Genomic DNA, 27,988 nt, shown 5'->3' on the forward strand with positions numbered 1-27,988 from the left:
CAGGGATGTAAACAAATTTGTGCACAACATTTGAGAGAAATAAGCTTTTTGTCCATATGGAAAAATGTGGGGATCTTTATTTCAGCTCATGAAACATGGGACCAACATTTTACATGTTGTGTTTATATTTGTGTTCAGTGTAGCTGTAGACATTGGTTCCTAATGGTTACTAGTCAGTATTATGGGATGTAGACATTGGTTCCTAATGGTTACTAGTCAGTATTATGGGATGTAGACATTGGTTCCTAATGGTTACTAGTCAGTATTATGGGATGTAGACATTGGTTCCTAATGGTTACTAGTCAGTACTGTGGGATGTGAATAGGAAATAACACAGTCAGACAACTCTATGCTGTTGCACCACATCACAATAGAGATTTAATTACATACATTGAGTTAAAAATATTTTTATATTTGTTTTCTACGTTTGCTACATTAATAAACATTTAAGAAATAATGAGGTGAATTATTTACAAAAATAACAGAGGTTTTACAGTAACACTGAAGACACTAATATATATATATATATGATTCAGGTAGTCAGTATACAGTAATAATCCCATTACAAAATGAATAGAAATAAAGCAATGGGTTTATAGTTCCAGTTGAATAACAGACAATCATGTTAGAGGCAAACACCAGCCCCTTAGAGAAACTGGTGGATCGTATGATACACTAGAATGTCACTCACTTCACCCTCGCCATAGTCAGGGTCTCTGTCTTCTTGCATTAAAAAAGTGTATGAGCCATGGGCCTCATGCTGTTATGCCATGTGGATGGATACCTACTAGAGTACAATGACTGGTTTTACAACATCACCACGACAGCAGATCAGGAGGGAACATGGTAATACAACATCTCCATGACAGCAGATCAGGAGGGAACATGGTAATACAACATCTCCATGACAGCAGATCAGGAGGGAACATGGTAATACAACATCTCCATGACAGCAGATCAGGAGGGAACATGGTAATACAACATCTCCATGACAGCAGATTAGGAGGGAACATGGTAATGCAACATCTCCATGACAGCAGATTAGGAGGGAACATGGTAATACAACATCTCCACGACAGCAGATCAGGAGGGAACATGGTAATACAACATCTCCATGACAGCAGATCAGGAGGGAACATGGTAATACAACATCTCAATGACAGCAGATCAGGAGGGAACATGGTAATACAACATCTCAATGACAGCAGATGGTAATTGTAGTGAGACATGTCTGAGACTGAGGATCAGAGTGAGAAAGGAGAAATGTTACAGTATCAAGTCACAGTATTTCAAGAGGCAGATCTCAACATACAATCCAATGACAAGACACTGTAAAGGGGTCCTTACCGTACATTTGAAGTGTTCTTGTCTGATCTGAATAATCTACAGAATTCTTTGAAACCACATTTAATTTAGTTATGAAAGCATAATAACAGAAGCCTGGTCCCAGATCTGTTTGTGCTGGTCTTGGTGTGACAATGACTACAGGAGTTGGCGAGACAGCACAAACCAGGCTTCAGTAATAGCAATACACTCTGGGAAATGTAGTTCCTCCCTGGTTGTTGGCACAGGTGGCACCGGTGGTTGAGGTGGTAGATATAGCAGGGTTCACTGTGGCAGAGCCTTCAGGATGGCATTGACCTCTTCAGCCACGGCGGTCAGGGCAAACTCAAACTGGTCCTGAGAGGGAGACAGAGAGGGAGGGAGACTGTCAGATATACAGAGAGAAATCAACCGATCCTCCGCCGTTAACACAATCGAAAGGTCAAAGTGCTTTATTATCTAAATGTTGAAAGTGTGTGTGGGCGACGGAGAGATGGTGCAGTCTGAGGCCATGTGGCGGAGAGTGATGTGGGCGCTGGAGATGGGGGGTGTGTGCTAGTGGGTCTGGGCAGGTGTGATGTTGTGGATGTTTGTGTGATGTTGCGGATGTTTGTGTGATGTTGCGGATGTTTGCGTGATGTTGCGGATGTTTGTGTGATGTTGCGGATGTTTGTGTGATGTTGTGGATGTTTGTGTGTTGTGGATGTTTGTGTATGTTTTCTATTGTTTAAAAAAATCTCATCAAATCTTACAAAAAACAACAATATTGAGTTGCGCCCCCTTTTTCCCTCAGAACAGCATCAATTCGTCAGGACATAGACTCTACAGGATGTCAAAAGCGTTCCACAGGGATGCTGGCCCATGTTGACTCTAATGCTTCCCACAGTTGTGTCAAGTTGGCTGGATGTCCTTCGGGTGGTGGACCATTCTTGATACACATGGAAAAATGTAGAGCGTGAAAAGCCCAGCAGCGTTGCAGTTCTTGACACAAACTGGTTTGCCTGGCACCTACTACCATACCCCGTTCAAAGTCACTTAAATATTTTGTCTTGCCCATTCACCCTCTGAATGGCACACATAAACAATCCACGTCTCAATTGTCTCAAGGCTTAAAAATCCTTCTTTAACCTGTCTCCTCCCCTTCATCTACACTGATTGAAGTGGATTTAACAAGTGACATCAATAAGGGATCATAGCTTTCACCTAGATTCACCCGGTCAGTCTATGTCATGGAAACAGCAGGTGTTCATAATGTTTTGTACACTCAGTGTAGTTGAGAAGGCCATACCTTGGTGTGCACTAAGCTCGGTCTCTGGTCCCGAATGTGTTCCAATGTCGCAGCAATGTCAATCTCCTTCACACCTGGAAACACACAATGCGCATTATGACGTGAAAAATCATATTCACCAACATGGAGTCAATGATTCACAATACTATATAAAGTATATATCTAGTGATATAAACTACAAGGCCAAACTATCAAAGATGTCTGACAAGATCAAGATGTCTGACTCACCCTTAGCCATGCGATTGAGGACCATGTCAATAAGGATGTAGGTTCCAGTTCTGCCAGTGCCGTCACTGTATGAGACAGAGAAATACCTCATCAGATCACACAGCATGTCATAAAGACCACAGATATAGAATCTATAGAACAGGCCTACCCATTCAAGTCAATGATGAGTTTACCAGTCAAATTGCCAGAGGTTCCAAGCACTTTCTATAATTATATTCCTTAGAGACACAATAGAGACACACAGTAGCAATGGTACATTGTAGAGGAGTTTGATTTGACAGACCGAATATAAAGCACAGGTTGTCTCTTCTAGCCTGGTCCCACATCTTTATGGGCTGTACAGCCAACTCCTATGGTTCATTGTCAATGAAAATGACCATAGAAGTTTAGTAAGACAGTACAAACAGATCTGGGACCAGGCTAAGTATTTTCCTATGTATAGAGAAACTAGGTTAGAGCTGTAGGTTTACCTGCAGTGGACGATGATGGGGCAGGATCGACCTCTGTAACACCTATTCACCTTCCTGTTAGAGGGAGTCAGAGGAGTGGGAGGGAGGGGGGTGGGGGGAGAGGGAGGGAGGGAGAGAGAGAGAGAGAGAGAGAGAGAGGGGGGGTGGGAGGGAGTGACGGAGGGTGGTGGGTGGGTGGGAGAGAGGGAGGGAGGGTTGGTGGGTGGTTGAGAGAGAGGGAGGGAGGGGGTGGTAGGAGGGAGGGAGGGAGGGAGGGAGGGAGGGAGGGAGGGAGGGAGGGAGGGAGGGAGGAGAACAATATCACAACATGTCATTTTAACTGACAAGTCTAGATCGGATGCTGCATACAAGTACTGTTACTGCTTTACTGATCTTAAAATATACACAGAGAAACAAGGTTCCCATCTCTGCCTGCCTGGAGGCCTGGATAATAATTCAAGTTAGTTACAGCACATTAGTCTTTGAGGTTGAGGTTAGAGAAACTCAACCCATCAGTGGGAAAGAAAGAAAGAAAGAAAGAAAGAAAGAAAGAAAGAAAGAAAGAAAGAAAGAAAGAAAGAAAGAAAGAAAGAAAGAAAGAAAGAAAGAAAGAAAGGAAGGGAGTTTCTCTAACCTCAACCTCAAAGACTAATGTGTTGTAACTAACTTGAATTCTTATCCGAACCCCAAGGGCGACGGATGGACTATCCGGCCAGTGTCGACTCCTGCTGCAGTCACACCTGCCAATGATCATTTTTGTGACTATGCAACTGGACCCAGACTACTAGCTGCAAATCACAAAAATGACACTGGGAGATGTGGGAACCCCAAGGGCCAATAGCTGACCACTATCACTGGAAGATGTGGGAACCCCAAGGGCCAATAGCTGACCACTATCACTGGGAGACGTAGGAACCCCAAGGGCCAATAGCTGACCACTATCACTGGAAGACGTGGGAACCCCAAGGACCAATAGCTGACCACTATCACTGGGAGAAAGAGAGGAATAACCAGAGAAGGAGCTAGAGAGAGGACTGAGAGAAAGAGAAAGGTAGTGAGGGAGGTTGGTAAGGATTTACTAGGAAAGAGAAATGGCTAGATTAAAGGAGGCAATCAGGGAAGGACAAAGAAGTGGAAAAACATGAGCTCAAACTAAAAATGAAGGCAAATATACACAGTTGCTTCATTAATCTTGCAAGGCTCAAACAGCACCCCATAGTACATAGGACAGTATCTGACCACACAGTCATTACAAAGGACAGTTTTTGACCACACAGTCATTACATAGGACAGTATCTGGCCACACAGTCATTACAAAGGACAGTTTTTGACCACACAGTCATTACATAGAACAGTATCTGGCCACACAGTCATTACATAGGACAGTATTTGGCCTGGCCACACAGTCATTACATAGGACAGTATTTGGCCTGGCCACACAGTCATTACATAGGACAGTATTTGGCCTGGCCACACAGTCATTACATAGGACAGTATTTGGCCTGGCCACACAGTCATTACATAGGACAGTATTTGGCCTGGCCACACAGTCATTACATAGGACAGTATTTGGCCTGGCCACACAGTCATTACATAGGACAGTATTTGGCCTGGCCACACAGTCATTACATAGGACAGTATTTGGCCAGACAGTCATTACATAGGACAGTATTTGGCCACACAGTCATTACATAGGACAGTATTTGGCCTGGCCACACAGTCATTACATAGGACAGTATTTGGCCTGGCCACACAGTCATTACATAGGACAGTATTTGGCCACACAGTCATTACATAGGACAGTATTTGGCCAGACAGTCATTACATAGGACAGTATTTGGCCAGACAGTCATTACATAGGACAGTATTTGGCCTGGCCACACAGTCATTACATAGGACAGTATTTGGCCTGGCCACACAGTCATTACATAGGACAGTATTTGGCCTGGCCACACAGTCATTACATAGGACAGTATTTGGCCACACAGTCATTACATAGGACAGTATTTGGCCAGACAGTCATTACATAGGACAGTATTTGGCCAGACAGTCATTACATAGGACAGTATTTGGCCTGGCCACACAGTCATTACATAGGACAGTATTTGGCCTGGCCACACAGTCATTACATAGGACAGTATTTGGCCTGGCCACACAGTCATTACATAGGACAGTATTTGGCCACACAGTCATTACATAGGACAGTACTTGGCCACACAGTCATTACATAGGACAGTACTTGGCCTGGCCACACAGTCATTACATAGGACAGTATTTTGGCCACACAGTCATTACATAGGACAGTATTTGGCCACACAGTCATTACATAGGACAGTATTTGGCCTGGCCACACAGTCATTACATAGGACAGTATTTGGCCTGGCCACACAGTCATTACATAGGACAGTATTTGGCCACACAGTCATTACATAGGACAGTATTTGGCCAGACAGTCATTACATAGGACAGTATTTGGCCAGACAGTCATTACATAGGGCAGTATTTGGCCTGGCCACACAGTCATTACATAGGACAGTATTTGGCCTGGCCACACAGTCATTACATAGGACAGTATTTGGCCTGGCCACACAGTCATTACATAGGACAGTATTTGGCCACACAGTCATTACATAGGACAGTATTTGGCCAGACAGTCATTACATAGGACAGTATTTGGCCAGACAGTCATTACATAGGACAGTATTTGGCCTGGCCACACAGTCATTACATAGGACAGTATTTGGCCTGGCCACACAGTCATTACATAGGACAGTATTTGGCCTGGCCACACAGTCATTACATAGGACAGTATTTGGCCACACAGTCATTACATAGGACAGTACTTGGCCACACAGTCATTACATAGGACAGTACTTGGCCTGGCCACACAGTCATTACATAGGACAGTATTTTGGCCACACAGTCATTACATAGGACAGTATTTGGCCACACAGTCATTACATAGGACAGTATTTGGCCACACAGTCATGACATAGGACAGTATTTGGCCTGACCACACAGTCATTACATAGGACAGTATTTGGCCTGGCCACACAGTCATTACAGAGGACAGTATTTGGCCTGGCCACACAGTCATTACATAGGACAGTATTTGGCCTGGCCACACAGTCATTACATAGGACAGTATTTGGCCTGGCCACACAGTCATTACAAAGGACAGTATTTGGCCACACAGTCATTACATAGGACAGTATTTGGCCTGGCCACACAGTCATTACATAGGACAGTATTTGGCCTGGCCACACAGTCATTACATAGGACAATATCTGGCCACACAGTCATTACATAGGACAGTATCTGGCCACACAGTCATTACATAGGACAGTATTTGGCCACACAGTCATTACATAGGACAGTATTTGGCCACACAGTCATTACATAGGACAGTATTTGGCCACACAGTCATTACATAGGACAGTATTTGGCCTGGCCACACAGTCATTACATAGGACAGTATTTGGCCTGGCCACACAGTCATTACATAGGACAGTATTTGGCCACACAGTCATTACATAGGACAGTATTTGGCCACACAGTCATTACATAGGACAGTATTTGGCCTGGCCACACAGTCATTACATAGGACAGTATTTGGCCTGGCCACACAGTCATTACATAGGACAGTATTTGGCCTGGCCACACAGTCATTACATAGGACAGTATTTGGCCACACAGTCATTACATAGGACAGTATTTGGCCACACAGTCATTACATAGGACAGTATTTGGCCACACAGTCATTACATAGGACAGTATTTGGCCTGGCCACACAGTCATTACATAGGACAGTATTTGGCCTGGCCACACAGTCATTACAGAGGACAGTATTTGGCCTGGCCACACAGTCATTACATAGGACAGTATTTGGCCTGGCCACACAGTCATTACATAGGACAGTATTTGGCCTGGCCACACAGTCATTACATAGGACAGTATTTGACCACACAGTCATTACATAGGACAGTATTTGGCCACACAGTCATTACATAGGACAGTATTTGGCCACACAGTCATTACATAGGACAGTATTTGGCCTGGCCACACAGTCATTACATAGGACAGTATTTGGCCTGGCCACACAGTCATTACATAGGACAGTATTTGGCCACACAGTCATTACATAGGACAGTATTTGGCCTGGCCACACAGTCATTACATAGGACAGTATTTGGCCACACAGTCATTACATAGGACAGTATTTGGCCTGGCCACACAGTCATTACATAGGACAGTATTTGGCCTGGCCACACAGTCATTACATAGGGCAGTACTTGGCCTGGCCACACAGTCATCAACAGCCAGCTACATACACAGCAAAACCGGCAGGGCAGGGTCATGGTAGTTCAGTTGCAGTTCAAAATTCAAAAGGCACTCCCACATCTGAGCTGTCTTTGTTGCAGGTGCCATGGTAACAGCTGAATAATATGAGAAAGAAGAAGAAACCCACACACTGCTCTTGATGGTATCACTGCTCTTGATGGTATCACTGCTCTTGAATATCACTGCTCTTGATAGTATCACTGCTCTTGATAGTATCACTGCTCTTGATAGTATCACTGCTCTTGATAGAATAACTGCTCTTGCTAGTATCACTGCTCTTGATAGTATCACTGCTCTTTAATAAGCTTTACATATCGGCCTCAAGGCCTTCGTCAGAGCCGATACGAAGCTTATTAAAGAGCAGTGATACTAGCAAGAGCAGTGATACTAGCAAGAGCAGTGATACTAGCAAGAGCAGTTATTCTATCAAGAGCAGTTAAGTTGCAGTGAAATAAGTGATGCTCCCCAGTGGTTTATGTCAAGATGCACCAACAGACAACATCTGCAGTACCTGCGGAAGTCCAGCAGAGGGCGTGTGGAGGTGGGGATTCCATTGGCGGGCCAGCTGAGCAGGTGGAACTGTGTCAGGGTACGAGTCTCCTGGGTCTGCACGTTCTTCAGGTAGAAACTACGAACCAGGAAGTCCTTACACCAGATGTGTTCAGAGACCAAGTTCACCTTGGTAGGGAACAAAGATTATTTAATATCACTCAGTGGCCCTTTAACACAGTAGTACCACAATATAATTAGAACGACTGCGGTAGAATGGTGGGTGGATCGGCAATCATCTGTACATTTACATTTACTTCATTTAGCAGACGCTCTTATCCAGAGCGACTTACAAAATCTGCATGTACCACATTGAGTAGTGGTGTTAATTCAGAGATACGCTTCTAGATCAGTGGTTCTCAGTCCTGGTCCTTAGTTTTGTCCCCAGCACCACACACCTGATTCAAATCATCAACTCGTCATCAGATTTTGAATGATTTGAATCAGGTGTGTAGCGCTAGGGCAAAAACAAAGGACCAGGACTGAGACCCACTAATCTATAGCGTGTCTCTATAATTACGGTAACAGCACTACTCAATGTGGTACGTACAGATGATTTCTAGAAGGAAAATACCTCTCAAACCATGGTAATTGACTGGCACAGTCATGGGTACACATAGCCGCGGCCGATCCACCCACCATTCTACTGCAGTCGTTCTAATAATACTGTAGTACTACTGTGTTAAAGAGGCCACCGAGTGATATTAAATCATCTATAGCTATAGATATATAAACCACTCACCTCGTAGATGTGGTAGAGGGAGGATCCCTCGTCAGGCCAGTAGCGAACACACTGAGTGTCTCCGTCCTCAACCAGGGCAGTCATCACCACTATCACTGTGCATCCATTCTCCCACACCATCTATGGTACAACGACCCACTGTCACACACCGGACTGTACTGGTATACACTGTGATTGACATGCCAGACTAGGGCCATAGTTACTGCCCCATTTTCCTTCTAAATCAACCGTGTCGCCATAGCTGCGTTTACACAGGAAGCCCAGTTCTGATCTTTTGCAAGTTTCAGTTTATTCATGTGCTATTAAAGTGCTTTCCTTCAACGTTTTGGGTCAGCTGACTCAAGCTGAAAATTCCTCAGAGTACTGTGTGTGCCACTGACCTGCCAGAAGTCAGCGATGGTGTGTGCCACTGACCTGCCAGAAGTCAGCGATGGCGTGTGCCACTGACCTGCCAGAAGTCAGCGATGGTGTGTGCCACTGACCTGCCAGAAGTCAGCGATGGCGTGTGCCACTGACCTGCCAGAAGTCAGCGATGGTGTGTGCCACTGACCTGCCAGAAGTCAGCGATGGTGTGTGCCACTGACCTGCCAGAAGTCAGCGATGGTGTGTGCCACTGACCTCCCAGAAGTCAGCGATGGTGTGTGCCACTGACCTGCCAGAAGTCAGCGATGGTGTGTGCCACTGACCTGCCAGAAGTCAGCGATGGCGTGTGCCACTGACCTGCCAGAAGTCAGCGATGGCGTGTGCCACTGACCTGCCAGAAGTCAGCGATGGTGTGTGCCACTGACCTGCCAGAAGTCAGCGATGGTGTGTGCCACTGACCTGCCAGAAGTCAGCGATGGCGTGTGCCACTGACCTGCCAGAAGTCAGCGATGGTGTGTGCCACTGACCTGCCAGAAGTCAGCGATGGCGTGTGCCACTGACCTGCCAGAAGTCAGCGATGGTGTGTGCCACTGACCTGCCAGAAGTCAGCGATGGTGTGTGCCACTGACCTGCCAGATGTCAGCGATGGTGTGTGCCACTGACCTGCCAGAAGTCAGCGATGGTGTGTGCCACTGACCTGCCAGAAGTCAGCGATGGTGTGTGCCACTGACCTGCCAGAATTCAGCGATGGTGTGTACCACTGACCTGCCAGAAGTCAGCGATGGTGTGTGCCAGTGGTCCCTGGGTGGCGATGTAAGCAGGCAGTCGAGGGTCGTGGTCAATCTGGGTTTTACAGAGAGAGGATATGAGTGACGTCTGTGCCAACCACAGGACAAAGTCTATACCATCAGCACCGTAAGAGCAGTGATGAGACTAGCAAGAGATCTTACTATGGTGCTGGCGTTAATGTAGTCTTCCTTGGTGGAGTTGCTCTCTGCCTTCAGTTTTACACGGGAGTGATCATCTGGAACAGAACAGGTAGTAACTAACCGAGCTCTAGAAGAGGATCGCAGATATAATTATGTAGGCCTGGATTCAATCTAACGCAGATTAACGGCCTGCGCACAGCAATAGGCTTCTGAAGGCAATTTCCCTGACGTTTGCGGAGACCACGCTTGCTCTGAACGCTGTGCAGATGCCAGCTCAAGCAGAAATCCACTTTAAGTCAAACACAGTGCACAGGTTAATATGTGCTTGTTAAAATCCCAGCTCAAGACTGGAGGATAAACCAGAGGAGAGGTATATAAGACTCACAGGGCAGAGAGTCAGGGCAGCGGTTCTTCTCCAGGTGGGGTTCACTCTGTGCTACTGTAGCAGCACTGGGTTCAGCCTGGTAGGAGCACAGAGCCTCCCACTCCTTCAGCAGACGGTCCTTATTCTTCAGATGGTCCTCCATATAGGCCTGGGGAGGGGGGGAGAAGGAGACAGAGAGGAACACTAACGTTAAGAACAGAGTTCTCCTCCCCATATTATACCAGCTGTTTAAAGCTCCATGATCAATAGTTAAACAATGAGGGCCCGTTTCCTGGACACAGATAAAGCCTCTGATACCGACCAGTAGGAAATATAATGACCCCATACCCTCTGAAACTGACCAGTAGGAAATATAATGACCCCATACCCTCTGATACTGAACAGTAGGAAATATAATGACCCTATACCCTCTGAAACCGACCAGTAGGAAATATAATGACCCCATACCCTCTGATACTGACCAGTAGGAAATATAATGACCCCATACCCTCTGAAACTTACCAGTAGTAATATAATTGACCCCATACCCTCTGATACAAACCAGTAGGAAATATAATGACCCCATACCCTCTGATACTGACCAGTAGTAAATATAATGACCCCATACCCTGATACTGACCAGTATCATGTGACCAGTAGAGATGTCCATGTTTGACTGGGCGGGCTCTTCGCTCCAGGAGGGTGTACTGCTGTGTGAGGAGGGGCTGTGTTGGGGTCCGTCGCTGAACTGGGACGACACACTGCTCACCCTGGACGTGTCCGTCCCCCTCCGGCCCCCCGCTCCCACACCCACCGCCTCCTGACGACTGAACGACGTCTTGGCTGCCATGTGCTGCCTGCAGAGCTCCTGGGAAAGTCAACAGAAAGAGATTCCGTTAAACAAAACGCAAATGAGAAGCTAATCACTTTCATCAGCAATAATTATGATTTATCATCACAACTTGTGAGAAAATAAATAGAGACATGTTACGGTAAAATGTAATACAAGCAACTAACAACGGTGTATGTGTAAGGTTCTGTATTTGTTTTCTTAGTTCACCTTGTGTTCTTGAACGTAGCCCTGTTTCTTTGTGTTCTTGAACATAGCCCTGTTTCTTTGTGTTGTTGAACGTAGCCCTGTCTCTTTGTGTTCTTGAACGTAGCCCTGTTTCTTTGTGTTCTTGAACGTAGCCCTGTCTCTTTGTGTTCTTGAACGTAGCCCTGTTTCTTTGTGTTGTTGAACGTAGCCCTGTCTCTTTGTGTTGTTGAACGTAGCCCTGTTTCTTTGTGTTCTTGAACGTAGCCCTGTCTCTTTGTGTTCTTGATCGTAGCCCTGTTTCTTTGTGTTCTTGAACGTAGCCCTGTCTCTTTGTGTTCTTGATCGTAGCCCTGTTTCTTTGTGTTCTTGATCGTAGCCCTGTTTCTTTGTGTTCTTGAACATAGCCCTGTTTCTTTGTGTTCTTGAACGTAGCCCTGTTTCTTTGTGTTCTTGAACGTAGCCCTGTCTCTTTGTGTTCTTGAACGTAGCCCTGTTTCTTTGTGTTCTTGATCGTAGCCCTGTTTCTTTGTGTTCTTGAACGTAGCCCTGTTTCTTTGTGTTCTTGAACGTAGCCCTGTCTCTTTGTGTTCTTGAACGTAGCCCTGTTTCTTTGTGTTCTTGATCGTAGCCCTGTTTCTTTGTGTTCTTGAACGTAGCCCTGTTTCTTTGTGTTCTTGAACGTAGCCCTGTTTGTATGTGTTCTTGAACGTAGCCCTTTTCTTTGTGTTCTTGAACGTAGCCCTGTTTCTTTGTGTTCTTGAACGTAGCCCTGTTTCTTTGTGTTCTTGAACGTAGCCCTGTTTCTTTGTGTTCTTGAACGTAGCCCTGTTTCTTTGTGTTCTTGAATGTAGCCCTGTCTTTCATTTTTGTTCATTGATTTCACCTGTGTTAGTTACTCACCTGGTCTCATCAGCTCCTTATTTAGTTCAGTTCTTTCTGTTTGTACCTTGTGAGGTAATATTCGGTTTGACTCTACTAAGCCTTTTCCTAGCTCGTTTGTGAGAACCAGTTATAGCCTTCAGTCCTAGTTTTGTTTCACCTGCCTGTTTGCCTACCTGTGTATGACCATTGCCTGCCCGTGACCACGATTCCTGCCTTCTGCAAAGGTGAAATAAACACGTGCCGCGCTCTGCGCGTGACTCTACACCTTTTTCTCCCTGAGTATGGAGATGTATGCTCAATACAAAATGATAACCAACTCATCGTGGCTTTGCCACAATATTGGAAGAGGCAATTACTTAAAAAATAAATTAAAGAATTAGTCTGCCTGCCACCCGTAAAAAAAAACATAAATGGCTTAAAACGATTAGTATAAATCGAAAAATGTATCACTTCAAGTCAAAAGTTTTGACAGCAATGCAGCATAAAATTCAAGTCAGTTGGGAACAGGGCTTTGATGTCCCATTACTTACGCATCGGGTCTATGAACTGACCAGGGACGGCTTGTTCAATAGGGCGATATGGGCGACGCACTGCCAAACGGGAAAAGGAAGGGATTTTTTTTCTAATCAATTATATATAAAAAAAATATATATATATATAATTTTTTTAAATAAATTTATAAAAAATTATATCACGGCAACAGCAGTTATCAGTGTTCACGTCTGATCTGCCAGCCACTAAATGTCAAATCAGGCTAAAGTCGTGCTTCAAATGGCCCCGCCCGTTTTTTGGGCGATTTCAGTCAGGTTGAAAATCGCCCAGAAGTCTCTCATAGCCTGTCATGTAAAATCTATTTGTTTCACATTTCAAAGCTTTCAATACATTCTCTATGGGTGTCTGTGGGCTTGCACTTACGCGCTTTCGTCATACATAACGTAACCACGAATGAACGTAACTAAGAAAAGACCAGGTAGCAGCCTCAATCAATTCACTACTACTATCAAAATGGCTAGGCTTCAGTCCAACTCGATTGTGTCTTTGAAAGAAGTTCCTTTTTGTCGGCGAACAAATTAAGATAAATTGGCAACGAAACAATTAGGACCTCCCAGACCAAATTTAATAATTCAACAGGTTTCTACTAAAGGCGGAAAGTCCTACACCCGAGGATTTTCCAAAAATTGGTACGAACGAAAAAAGACATTGCCACTCACTCAACTGGATGACGAGGGATACAGGCTAGCTGTCCGCCGCCACAACGATGAGGTTAGTGTTGATAATCACAAGTTTACTGGATGTGGATATGGTGTAATAAAGGCAGTTTATTCAGAGGTAAATATATCTGGAATCGCGTTCACGGACCCGTTCGTCAAACTCTTAGGGAGCTATAAATTAAGCCCCATTACTTACCATATCAGATAAGAGAAATTGCTGCAGCTACATATATTTTACATCCTGGCCCTACATAGTTCACTATTTGCATCACTTACCAAAATATTACATGTGGTCATATATGCTTGGAAAGTGGAGATGCCATAGAACGTCAAAAAAGTAAACATTGCTGGAGACACATTGTCGTTTTGGAGAAGACATCGCGTTTGCTAGCGAAGAGATTTGTTGTGGCAAATGAACTTGGGCTGGGAATTGCCAGGAACCTCACGATAAGATATATGCATCAGCATTGCGAGTCTCATGATTCTATACATATTGCGATTCGATACTGTGATTTTATTGCGCACCATATGTCTGTTGCAGAGGGATCAGAAAGCCATGAGAACGAGTTTTGATCAGTCATGGAAATAAAAGTGCTGAAAACTAATTGGCTCCCAATGTGAAAAGATTGAGAACAAGCTATGAAGGAACAATAATGGTGTTTTGGTGCAGGTACAGCCAACTAGCGCTAAAATATTGCGATATTGTCAATACAGTATATCGTAAAGTATCACTATGTAACTCGATTTCTTTCACCCCAATCCCTCAAATTAACGGTAAATAACTGAATTGTTTGCCCCACATTTAGCTAAGATGATTAGCTAGCCAGCTAAAATGTTTTATTTAGTTAGCAGTCGCATCTACAATAGTTTACTGTCAATAACATGTCTCCAAAAATGACGTGGTGTCTCCAATTGTGTTGACATTTTACAATTGCAATGCGCATCCATGAGTATCCACTTTCTGTAGCTCAGCTGGTAGAGCATGGTGCTTGTAACGCCAAGGTAGTGGGTTCGATCCCCGGGACCACCCATACACAAAAATGTATGCACGCATGACTGTAAGTCGCTTTGGATAAAAGCGTCTGCTAAATGGCATATTATTATTATTATTATTATTATTATTATCTGAAGAGAGCCCCGAAACATTGTGTGCAGACATTTTATGCAATAAATGAAGTAGGTTCAATCTAGTAGTTCTGATCTTCTGATTGGTCCTGATGAGTTGGGCGAGGTCACCTCCAGGCTACTGTCACTGTTGCATTGGCTCTGAGTCGGGTTCTCTGTCTTCAAATGTTCAGCCTAAGAGAGGGGATTTTTGTGTGTGTGTGTGTGTGTGTTTAACAGTGATGATGTGTGTGTGTGTGTGTGTTTAACAGTGATGATGTGTGTGTGTGTGTGTTTGTGTGTGTGTGTGTCCTCAGAGCAAGAACTCGTGAGTTGGAAGAACTGAGAGGCCTATGGCGTGGGTGTTGTCCTTGGCCACCTGCTGACAAGGCTGACAAGATAGGACCCTTTTGTCCATTGTTATTGGATAGGAACAGAACTTATAACCAGCTCCTGACCTAAATAGATCTTAGCACAACATTTTACTCAACATATCATATTCCATATTCACTATAACAAATATATTTACTACGACATTAGCAAGAACCGCCACATCCTCAGCCGGCTAATCCAGTGTGTGAAGTTTTGCGGAGTGTTTGAGTTAGCTTTGCGAGGCAAAGATGAAACTGAGGGCTCCACCAACCCTGGTAAGCCAACACTTTTGAGATCAGTCAATAAATGCTTCTGGTATTGACTTATATGCTGCCCCTGTCTTCATGTTGTTGCTGGACATATCTTTTTTTAAATGTGTGTAGGTCACCTAAATCATCAGAAAAATTGCCCCTCCTGAGAATTTTTTCAGGAGCCGCCACTGGAACTGACACATAAATAGTTTCATTTCAATTTAAGCTATTATATCAAAATACATGCTATAAAAGGAATGCTCAATACATGGGGCATTGAACAGTCAGCCCTGTGCAGACACTGCCACGACGAAACAGAATCAATAGAACATATTTTCTGGCACTGTCCATCGGTGGCTCGCTTTTGGAGTCAGGTCCAGGAATGGTTGTTATGTCATAACATCAGGGTTCAGATGGACCTGCAAACTGTATTGTTGGGGGATCTGAAAAACCACAATCAGTCAATGGGAAATATCATTATTCTCTTGGGTAAAGTATTTATTTTTAGGGCAATATTGGTAGAAATATTACAAATAGGGAGGTCCAGGGCCCTCGTCAGACATCATAGTAAAAGGAGGGATGTATTCTAAAAGGAAATAGAAAAATGTTATTATAAACTGGGTGATTAGACTCCTGAATGCTGATTGTCTGAAAGCCGTGGTAGAATTAAAGCAATACGGCCCGAGGAGGTGTGGTATATGGCCAACATACCACGGCTAAGGGCTGTTCTTAGTCACGATGCTACTCTTCCTGTGGTTTAATATAGATCCCCATTAGTTCCTGCCAAGGCAGCAGCTACTCTTCCTGTGGTTTAATATAGATCCCCATTAGTTCCTGCCAAGGCAGCAGCTACTCTTCCTGGGGTTTATTATGGATCCCCATTAGTTCCTGCCAAGGCAGCAGCTACTCTTCCTGGGGTTTAATATAGATCCCCATTAGTTCCTGCTAAGGCAGCAGCTACTCTTCCTGGGGTTTATTATGGATCCCCATTAGTTCCTGCCAAGGCAGCAGCTACTCTTCCTGGGGTTTATTATGGATCCCCATTAGTTCCTGCCAAGGCAGCAGCTACTCTTCCTGGGGTTTATTACGGATCCCCATTAGTTCCTGCCAAGGCAGCAGCTACTCTTCCTGGGGGTTTATTACGGATCCTCATTAGTTCCTGCCAAGGCAGCAGCAACATTAAGGCAGTTATATACAATTTAAAATATTACATGACATTACATTTCATAACACTTTTCAGAACACATTGAGAGTGTTCCCTCATAGCACTACTCCACTATCACATATTTACAATACGACATCCATGTGTGTAGAGTGTGTGTCTTATCATGTGTGTGTGTGTGTCTCTTCACTGTCCCCGCTGTTCCATAAGGTGTATTTTTATCTGTTTTTTAAAATATTATTATACTGCTTGCGTCAGTTACCTGATGTGGAATAGAGTTCCATGTAGTCATGGCTCTATGTAGTACTGTGCTCCTCCCATAGTCTGTTCTGGACTTGGGGACTGTGAAGAGACCTCTGGTGGCATGTCTTGTGGGGTATGCATGGGTGTCCGAGCTGTGTGCTAGTCGTTTAAACAGACAGCTCGGTGCATTCAGCATGTCAACACTTCTTACAAAAAGAAGTAGTGATGAAGTCAATCTCTCCTCCACTTTGAGCCAGGAGAGATTGACATGCATATTATTAATGTTAGCTCTCCGTGTACATTTAAGGGCCAGCCGTGCTGCCCTGTTCTGAGCCAATTGTAATTTTCCAAGGTCCCTCTTTGTGGCACCTTACCACACGACTAAACAGTAGTCCAGGTGTGACAAAACTTGGGCCTGTAGGACCTGCCTTGTTGATAGTGCTGTTAAGAAGGCAGAGCAGCGCTTTATTATGGACAGACTTCTCCCCATCTTAGCTACCGTTGTATCAACATGTTTTGACCATGAAAGTTTACAATCCAGGGTTACTCCAAGCAGTTTAGTCACCTCAACTTGCTCAATTTCCACATTATTTATTACAAGATGTAGTTGAGGTTTAGGGTTTAGTGAATGATTTGTCCCAAATACAATGCTTTTAGTTTTTGAAATATTTAGGAATAACTTCTTCCTTGCCACCCATTCTGAAACTAACTGCAGCTCTTTGTTAAGTGTTGCAGTGATTTCGCTCGCTGTAAAAGCTGACGTGTGTAGTGTTGTCATCCGCACACATAGACACACTGGCCTTTCACGGGCCCACGAGAAGCAGGAAAGCGTCATCATGATCGTCATCACCACGATTGAGACCCCGCAGTCTTTCCTGTTAACTGAGGCCTAGCCTGTCCCCGAGTCTAATATTGAAGGCCACATAGAAGGCTCTAACCTCTCCTACCTGGTAGCCAAAGTGTGTCTCAGGTTCCAAATGGCACCCTATTCCCTATATAGTGCACTACTTTAGACCAGTTCCCTATATAGTGCACTACTTTAGACAAGTTCCCTATATAGTGCACTACTTTACCCCAGTTCCCTATATAGTGCACTACTTTACACCAGTTCCCTATATAGTGCACTACTTTAGACCAGTTCCCTATATAGTGCACTACTTTAGAACAGTTCCCTATATAGTGCACTACTTTAGACCAGTTCCCTATATAGTGCACTACTTTAGACAAGTTCCCTATATAGTGCACTACTTTATACCAGTTCCCTATCTAGTGCACTACTTTAGACCAGTTCCCTATCTAGTGCACTACTTTACACCAGTTCCCTATCTAGTGCACTACTTTACACCAGTTCTCTATATAGTGCACTACTTTAGACCAGTTCCCGATATAGTGCACTACTTTAGACCAGTTCCCTATATAGTGCACTACTTTAGACAAGTTCCCTATCTAGTGCACTACTTTACACCAGTTCTCTATATAGTGCACTACTTTACACCAGTTCCCTATATAGTGCACTACTTTAGACCAGTTCCCTATATAGTGCACTACTTTAGACCAGTTCCCTATATAGTGCACTACTTTAGACCAGTTCCCTATCTACTGCACTACTTTACACCAGTTCTCTATATAGTGCACTACTTTACACCAGTTCCATATATAGTGCACTACTTTAGACCAGTTCCCTATATAGTGCACTACTTTATACCAGTTCCCTATATAGTGCACTACTTTATACCAGTTCCCTATATAGTGCACTACTTTATACCAGTTCCCGATATAGTGCACTACTTTAGACCAGTTCCCTATATAGTGCACTACTTTAGACAAGTTCCCTATCTAGTGCACTACTTTACACCAGTTCTCTATATAGTGCACTACTTTACACCAGTTCCCTATATAGTGCACTACTTTAGACCAGTTCCCTATATAGTGCACTACTTTAGACCAGTTCCCTATATAGTGCACTACTTTAGACCAGTTCCCTATCTACTGCACTACTTTACACCAGTTCTCTATATAGTGCACTACTTTACACCAGTTCCATATATAGTGCACTACTTTAGACCAGTTCCCTATATAGTGCAGTACTTTATACCAGTTCCCTATATAGTGCACTACTTTAGACCAGTTCCCTATATAGTGCACTACTTTAGACCAGTTCTCTATATAGTGCACTACTTTAGACCAGTTCCCTATATATTGCACTACTTTTGACATGGGCCCATAACGCTCTGGTTTAAAAGAAGTGCACTATATGGGGATAAAGCTGTCATTTGGGACACACACACACACAATGTGTCTCCTCTCTTACCTGGTAGTCAAAGTGTGTCTCTGGTCCTCCCTCGGGTCCGAGGCCCAGTTTCCCTGAGGCCAGCTGCTGAGTGTGGTGTCTGAGACAGGCGATGGTCAGCGCCACCACCACCACCCCGCCCACACACGCCATGGACACCAGCGCCAGTACCAGCCCGCTGGAGCCCTCCTTCACCCGCGTGGCATGGGGCAGCCCATCACCCTCGCTCCTCTGAAGGGGGAGAGAGAGAGAGAGAGAGAGGAAGAGGAGGAAGAACAGAGAGACAGGGACGACAGAGAGACAGGGACGACAGAGAGACAGGGAAGACAGAGAGACAGGGAAGACAGAGAGACAGGGAAGACACAGAGAGACAGGGAAGACACAGAGACAGGGAAGACAGAGAGACAGGGAAGACAGATAGAGAGGGAAGACACAGGGAAGACAGAGAGACAATAGAGGGAAATAGAGAGGAGAGAAAGAGAGAGAAAGAGGAAGGGAAAAGGTTTGATGATGATGATGATGATGATGATGATGATGATGATGATGAATATTATTATTATTATTAGTAGTAGTATGTCACTAAAGATACTTGTTTGTTTATAGAGATGTTGTTAAGAAGGTAGTTGTCTTCAGAGGGTCCAGGTGTGAACTACCAGGTGTGAAACAGGGAAGGGACTCAGGGGGTATGCTAATTTGGTATAGAGCAGACCTAACTAAATCTATTAAATTAATCAAAACAGGAACATTTTACATTTGGTTAGAAATTCAAAAGGAAATTATCTCAACTGAGAAAAATGTCCTCCTGTGTGCTACCTATATCCCCCCACTAGAATCCCCATACTTTAATGAAGACAGTTTCTCCATCCTGGAGGGGGAAATCAATCATTTCCAGACCCAGGGACATGTACTAGTCTGTGGCGACCTAAATGCCAGAACTGGACAAGAACCTGACACCCTCAGCACACAGGGGGACAAACACCTACCAGGAGGTGACAGCATTCCCTCCCCCATATGCCCCCCTAGGCACAACTACGACAACATAACCAACAAAAACGGGTCACGACTCCTGCAGCTCTGTCGCACACTGGGTATGTACATAGTCAATGGTAGGCTTCGAGGGGACTCCTATGGTAGGTACACCTATAGCTCATCTCTTGGCAGTAGTACTGTAGACTACTTTATCACTGACCTCAACCCAGAGTCTCTCAGAGCGTTCACAGTCAGCCCACTGACACCCCTATCAGACCACAGCAAAATCACAGTCTACTTGAACAGAGCAATACTCAATCATGAGGCATCAAAGCCAAAGGAACTGAATAATATTAAGAAATGCTATAGATGGAAGGAAAGTAGTGTTGAAACCTACCAAAGAACAATTAAGAAACAACAAATTCAATCCATTCTAGACAACTTCCTGGACAAAACGTTCCACTGTAATAGTGAAGGTGTAAACTTGGCAGTAGAAAACCTAAACAGTATATTTGACCTCTCAGCTTCCCTATCAAATCTAAAAATCTCTAACAGAAAACCAAAGAAAAGTAATAACAGTGATAAATGGTTTGATGAAGAATGCAAAAACCTAAGAAAGAAATTGAGAAACCTATCCAACCAAAAACATAGAGACCCAGAAAACCTGAGCCTACGCCTTCACTATGGTGAATCACTAAAACAATATAGAAATACACTACGGAAAAAGAAGGAACAGCATGTCAGAAATCAGCTCAATGTAATTGAAGAATCCATAGACTCTAACCACTTCTGGGAAAATCGGAAAACACTAAACAAACAACAACACGAAGAGCTATCTATCCAAAACGGAGATGTATGGGTAAACCACTTCTCCAATCTTTTTGGCCCTATAACAAAGTATGAAAAATGTATGCACTCACTAAAAATGTAAGTCGCTCTGGATAAGAGCGTCTGCTAAATTACTAAAATGTAAATGTAAACAAAGAACAAACAGCAAAAACATATAGATGATCGAATAAAAATCTTAGAATCAACTATTAAAGACTATCAGAACCCACTGGATTCTCCAATTACATTTAAAGAACTACAGGACAAAATACAAACCCTCCAACCCAAAAAGGCCTGTGGTGTTGATGGTATCCTAAATGAAATGAGAAAATATACAGACCACAAATTTCAATTGGCTATACTTAAACTCTTCAACATCATCATCAGCTCGGGCATATTCCCCAATATTTGGAACCAAGGACTGATCACCCCAATCCACAAAAGTGGAGACAAATTTGACCCCAATAACTACCGTGGGATATGCGTCAACAGCAACCTTGGGAAAATCCTCTGTGTTATCATTAACAGCAGACTCGTACATTTCCTCAGCGAAAACAATGTACTGAGCAAATGTCAAATTGGCTTTTTACCAAATTACCGTACGACAGACCACATATTCATCCTGCACACCCTAATTGACAAACAAACAAACCAAATTTGGCATGAGGGCCTGCTATACAAATGGATGGAAAGTGGTGTTGGGGGGAAAACATACGATATTATAGAATCCAAGTACACAAACAACAAGTGTGCGGTTAAAATTGGCAAAAAACGCAAACATTTCTTTCCACAGAACCGGGGGTGTGAGACAGGGATGCAGCTTAAGCCCCACCCTCTTCAACATATATATCAACGAATTGGCGAGGGCACTAGAACAGTCTGCAGCACCCGGCCTCACCCTACTAGAATCTGAAGTCAAATGTCTACTGTTTGCTGATGATAGGCTGAGTAAGTCTAAACCACGCTCAGTCTCTACTCTGATAGGCCTGCTTGGAGCAGGAACTATCTCTGTCAGAGTATTAAAATAATAATTTTGGGTTGGGACAGTTAGTTATCTGACTGCCCTGCGTGGTTTTTCAGTGGGCCCGTATATACGAACATCATATTTACCATTCAAGTGTTTGCATTAATTAAAATACTAGTCTATTTTAGAAGACGTGTATTGACCTCGTTTTGTTCCTATACCAGATTTGAATTGACGCAACTTAACACAAGCAAAAACTCAAACAGGAAGTACCAGTGAAGCGCTCAATAAGGAAGTGGTCCAATGAAGCGATGCTAAGCTACAGGACTGTTTCGCTAGCACAGACTGGAATATTGTAATGACCTGACTAGATCATAAAAGAACAACTGTCCAGACAGAGGATTGAGTTTACGAATGGACGGTTTATTAAACCAACTTTACACAGGCTACTGTTTGGCCGTAGCCCACGCCAAATAAATGAAAGATAACCCACAAGCCAATCGTGACCTTCTCTTGTGAAGCCCAGACGTAAAAAGAGAGAGAACAAAGGCTAAACCTGGTCTTAACTTCCAATGCTCCATCCCCCCTGCCCAACCCCCCTCCACGCCACTCCGCCAACCGCCAGGATGCCCGGCATCAGAACATTCCAGGCATTCCCGTGATTGGCAGATAGCAGGTTGATTGACATGTCGGACCCTGCGAACACTGGGTACTGGTAGGTACAACACAACCATCTACTAGCCTAACACATAACACACAGCTGTCTGTGCGGGTCGCTACAATATGTTCCGGGATTCATCCGATGGGATTGAGGAGTTTACCACATCAGTCACCTGCTTCATTAATAAGTGCATCGAAAATGTCGTCCCCAAGGTGACTGTCACGGTTTCGGCCGAGGCTGCCTCTCTCCCTTGTTCGGGCAGGTTTCGGCGTTCGTCGTCTCCGGAATTCTAGCTGCCACCGCTGTATGTTTCATGTTCGTTTGCTTTTGTCTGTTTGTTTCCACACCTGTTTCTGTTTTGGCGTAATTAGTGTCCTATAAGTTTCTCGTTGTGTTTGTCTAGTGTTGTGTGTAATTAATTTCCGTCAGTTGTGTGTATTGCTCGGTTGAGCTTCTCTCCACTGCGCTGGAGTATTTTCGCACCTGTTTGTGCGCAGTTACCATTTGTCGCACCTGTTTGTGCGCTGTTACTTTTCGCCTTCGTGCGTATTTTTCGCCTTCGGGCAAAGTTGTCCTTTTGCCTTAGTTTGGGCAGTTATACAAGCCTTTGGAATATCGTTCTGAGTCCTGCGTTTGATTCCACCATTGCACCTACAGCACGCCCTGACAGAATTACACACCATCAATGGAATCAGCAGGAGCCGAAGCAGCCCAGACGAGACTGGAGGCCCAGTTTCGGGACCAACGAGATCAGATCCTGCAGATGGGGACCGCCCTGCAGGAGGTGATTTCCACCCTCCGAGGCTGGGGTTACGCCTCCACCGCCTCCCTCCCTGCCAGCACCATCGGCCAGCCCGCCCATTCCAGCGCCGGAACCTCGAGGAGTCCGACTATCTCTCCCGAGGGCCTACGACGGAACCGCGGCTGGGTGTCAGGGATTCCTACTCCAGGTGGAGCTATACCTGGCCACAGTGCACCCGGCACCTTCGGGGCATGAGAGCGTGTCCGCCCTGATCTCCTGCCTGGCCGGGAAAAGCGTTGGAGTGGGCCAACGCGGAGTGGAGGAAGATCGACGCCACGACGATTACCTACGACGAGTTCTCCCGCCGCTTCAGGGCGGTGTTTGACCATCCCCGGAGGGGAAAGCGGCGGGGGAGCGTCTGGTCTTCCTCCGGCAGGGGAGGAGGAGTGCCCAGGAATTCGCTCTCGAATTCCGTACTCTAGCGGCAGATGCAGGGTGGAATGATCGGGCCCTCATCGATCTATACAGATGTAGCCTACGAGAGGACGTCCGTCGGGAGCTGGCTTGTAGGGACACCAGCCTCTCTTTCGACCAGCTGGTCGACATGTCCATCAGGCTGGATAACCTACTGGCTACCCGCGGGACGTCCTGCGGAGGGTCCGTCCATTTCACCCTCCAGCGCCTCCGAGCCGTGTCCTATGGAGCTCGGGGCGCTGGCGCTAGAGAGAGGAGGAGTCGGCAGGCTAGGGGGTCCATCCACTGCACCAACTGTGGTCGGGGAGGACACACCGCGGCTAGGTGCTGGGGATGGCCTCCTAGGGGAGATGACGACAGGTCCCGCACTGGGGATTCCCTCCAGGTGAGTAGGCGCCCCACTCACCCAGAGCTCACTGTTGCCCATTTTTGTATGCCTGTAAGTTTTCCACAGGTAGCACCTCATTCCCAGCATAAGGCGCTGGTAGATTCAGGCGCGGCTGGGAATTTTATTGATAAAAAGTTTTGTTTAGCGTTAGGGATTCCCCTTATTCCTGTTGATGTTCCTTTCCCCGTTCATGCCCTAGATAGTCGTCCGTTGGGTACGGGCTTAATCAGGGAAGTCACGGCGCCACTTAGGATGTGTGCGCAGGGGGATCATCAGGAGATGATTCAGCTGTTCCTGATTGACTCTCCTGCGTATCCGGTGGTGCTGGGCATGCCCTGGTTGAGTACCCATAACCCAGCTATTTCGTGGCAGGAGAGGGCTCTGATGGAGTGGTCTGCTCAGTGTGTGGGTAGATGTTTGGGCGTTTCCGTAGGGGCTACCTCGGTGGAGAGTCCAAACCAGGTGCCCGCATTGCACGTTCCACCTGAGTATGGGGATTTGGCTATTGCGTTTAGTAAGGCGAGGGCGACGCGGTTGCCACCCCATAGGCAGGGGGATTGTGCGATAGACCTCCAGGCAGGAGCTGCGCTCCCACGGAGCCATGTGTATCCTCTGTCTCAGGAGGAGAAGAAAGCTATGGAGATTTACATAGACGAATCTCTGAGACAAGGATACATACGGCCTTCCACTTCCCCTGCGTCCTCGAGTTTCTTTTTTGTGAAGAAAAAGGATGGTGGTTTGCGCCCGTGCATCGATTACCGTGGTCTCAATCAGATTATGGTGAAGTATAGTTATCCACTCCCGCTGATTGCGACCATGACTGAGTCGTTGCATGGGGCGCGTTTCTTCACGAAATTAGATCTCAGGAGCGCGTACAACTTGGTGCGCATCAGGGAGGGTGATGAATGGAAAACAGCCTTTAGTACCACCTCGGGCCATTACGAGTATCTGGTCATGCCATACGGGTTGATGAACGCTCCGTCAGTTTTCCAATCATTCGTGGATGAGATCTTCAGGGACATGCAGGGGCAGGGGGGTGGTGGTGTACATTGATGACATTCTCGTGTACTCGCCTACCCGTGTCGAGCATGTGGCCCTGGTGCGTAGAGTGTTGCGGAGGCTGGTGGAGCACGACCTGTATGTGAAGGCAGAGAAGTGTCTGTTTTTCCAGGAGTCGGTCTCCTTTTTGGGTTATCAGTTGTCTGCGTCAGGGGTGAAGATGGAGGTAGACCGGGTGTCGGCCGTGCGTAATTGGCAAACACCAACCACTGTGAAGGAGGTGCAGCAGTTTTTGGGGTTTGCAAATTACTACAGGAGGTTTATCCGGGGTTTTGGACAGGTGGCAGCTCCCATCACGTCTCTGTTGAAGGGGGTCCGGTGCGTCTGCAGTGGTCGGCCGAGGCGGACAGGGCGTTTGGGAGGCTGAAGGACCTGTTTACCTCGGCCCCGGTGCTGGCACATCCGGATCCCTCTTTGCCGTTCCAGGTAGAGGTGGACGCGTCGGAGGCCGGTTTAGGAGCCGTGCTTTCACAACGGTCTGGCGCGCCACCTAAACTCCGCCCCTGTGCTTTTTATTCTAAGAAGCTCAGTCCGGCGGAGCGGAACTATGACGTAGGGGACAGGGAGCTGTTAGCCGTGGTACAGGCTCTAAAGGTGTGGAGGCACTGGCTTGAGGGGGCTCAACACCCTTTCCTCATTTTGACGGACCACCGTAACCTGGAGTACATCCGGGCGGCGAGGAGGCTGAACCCTCGCCAGGCAAGATGGAGTATGTTCTTGACCAGGTTTACTTTTAAGATCACGTACATCCCTGGGTCACAGAATGGCAAGGCAGATGCGCTGTCTCGGCGGTATGACACGGAGGAGAGGTCCGTGGAGCCCACTCCCATACTGCCTGAGTCGTGTCTGGTGGCACCGGTAGTGTGGGAGGTCGATGCTGAACTCGAGCGGGCGTTACGCACCGACCCTAGTCCACCACAGTGCCCGGAGGGTCGGAAGTACGTTCCGCTCGAGGTTCGGGATCGATTGATCCATTGGGCTCACACGTCACCCTCCTCTGGACATCCGGGTATCGGCCGGACAGTGCACTGTCTTAGTGCCAAGTACTGGTGGCCCACGTTGGCAAGGGATGTGAGGGTTTATGTTTCCTCCTGCTCGGTGTGCGCCCAGTGTAAGGCGCCTAGACATCTACCTAGGGGTAAGTTGCTACCCCTGCCCGTTCCACAACGACCATGGTCCCACCTCTCTGTGGACTTTATAACAGACCTTCCCCTCTCCCAAGGGAATACTACCATCCTGGTCGTTGTGGACCGGTTCTCCAAGGCCTGTCGTTTGCTCCCCATGCCGGGTCTTCCTACTGCCCTACAAACTGCCGAGGCACTGTTTACCCATGTGTTCCGGCACTACGGGGTACCCGAGGACATTGTGGCTGATAGGGGTCCCCAATTCACCTCCAGAGTCTGGAGAGCGTTTATGGAGCGGTTGGGGGTCTCGTGAGCCTCACCTCGGGTTACCACCCGGAGAGTAATGGGCAGGTGGAACGCGTAAACCAGGATGTGGGTAGGTTTCTCAGAACATACTGCCAGGACCGGCCGGAGGAGTGGTCAAGGTACGTTCCCTGGGCCGAGATGGCCCAGAATTCCCTACGCCATTCCTCCACTAACCTAACTCCATTTCAATGTGTGTTGGGTTACCAGCCGGTTCTGGCACCCTGGCAGCAGAGCCAGATCGAGGCTCCTGCGGTGGATGAGTGGGCGCGTCGCTCGGAGGAGACGTGGAACACTGCACACGTCCACCTGCAGCGGGCCCTCCGACGTCAGAAGGCGAGCGCTGATCTCCACCGCAGTGAGGGACCGGTGTACGCACCTGGTGATCGAGTCTGGCTCTCTACCAGAAACCTGCCCCTCCGCCTGCCCTGTCGGAAACTGGGTCGGCGGTTTGTGGGGGCCGTTTAAAGTCCTGAGAAGGTTGAACGAGGTATGTTATAGATTACAGCTACCTGTGGAGTATAAGTGTATTAACCCCTCGTTCCATGTGTCCCTTCTCAGGCCGGTGGTAGCGGGCCCACTCCAAGAAAATGAGATCTTGGAGACTCCTCCGCCCCCATTAGACATCGAGGGGGTACCAGCGTACTCCGTGAGGTCCATTTTGGATTCGAGACGTCGGATGGGGGGTCTCCAGTATCTAGTGGAGTGGGAGGGGTACGGTCCGGAGGAGCGGTGCTGGGTGCCGAGGAGAGACATTTTGGACCCGTCGCTCCTGACGGAATTCCATCGGGGGCATCCGACGCGCCCTGCTCCGCGTCCTCCTGGTCGTCCCCGAGGCCGGAGTCGGCGCACGTCTGGAGCCGCGCGTCAAGGGGGGGGTACTGTCACGGTTTCGGCCGAGGCTGCCTCTCTCCCTTGTTCGGGCAGGTTTCGGCGTTCGTCGTCTCCGGAATTCTAGCTGCCACCGCTGTATGTTTCATGTTCGTTTGCTTTTGTCTGTTTGTTTCCACACCTGTTTCTGTTTTGGCGTAATTAGTGTCCTATAAGTTTCTCGTTGTGTTTGTCTAGTGTTGTGTGTAATTAATTTCCGTCAGTTGTGTGTATTGCTCGGTTGAGCTTCTCTCCACTGCGCTGGAGTATTTTCGCACCTGTTTGTGCGCAGTTACCATTTGTCGCACCTGTTTGTGCGCTGTTACTTTTCGCCTTCGTGCGTATTTTTCGCCTTCGGGCAAAGTTGTCCTTTTGCCTTAGTTTGGGCAGTTATACAAGCCTTTGGAATATCGTTCTGAGTCCTGCGTTTGATTCCACCATTGCACCTACAGCACGCCCTGACAGTGACCGTACAT

At 46.4% G+C, this 27,988-nt stretch overlaps 1 protein-coding gene across 1 annotated transcript in view; it reads right to left on the reverse strand.

The window, feature by feature from the left end:
• Positions 1–412: 412 nt before the first annotated feature.
• The window catches only part of LOC123481178 (receptor-type tyrosine-protein phosphatase-like N), a 40,333-nt gene continuing 12,757 nt past the window's right edge, over positions 413–27,988 (reverse strand). Inside the window, exons 2-12 of the mRNA XM_045218466.1 lie at positions 19,152–19,361; positions 11,217–11,444; positions 10,598–10,745; positions 10,234–10,307; positions 10,049–10,126; positions 8,921–9,040; positions 8,141–8,307; positions 3,310–3,363; positions 2,840–2,904; positions 2,612–2,685; positions 413–1,680 (exon numbers count right to left, since the gene is read on the reverse strand). Of these exons, the coding sequence (XP_045074401.1) occupies positions 1,609–1,680; positions 2,612–2,685; positions 2,840–2,904; positions 3,310–3,363; positions 8,141–8,307; positions 8,921–9,040; positions 10,049–10,126; positions 10,234–10,307; positions 10,598–10,745; positions 11,217–11,444; positions 19,152–19,361 (1,290 nt within the window). The 3' untranslated portion in view covers positions 413–1,608. The remainder of the gene's footprint in view (positions 1,681–2,611; positions 2,686–2,839; positions 2,905–3,309; positions 3,364–8,140; positions 8,308–8,920; positions 9,041–10,048; positions 10,127–10,233; positions 10,308–10,597; positions 10,746–11,216; positions 11,445–19,151; positions 19,362–27,988) is intronic.

Source organism: Coregonus clupeaformis, unplaced genomic scaffold (genome assembly GCF_020615455.1).
Source record: "Coregonus clupeaformis isolate EN_2021a unplaced genomic scaffold, ASM2061545v1 scaf1598, whole genome shotgun sequence".
Classification (NCBI taxonomy): Eukaryota; Metazoa; Chordata; class Actinopteri; order Salmoniformes; family Salmonidae; genus Coregonus; species Coregonus clupeaformis.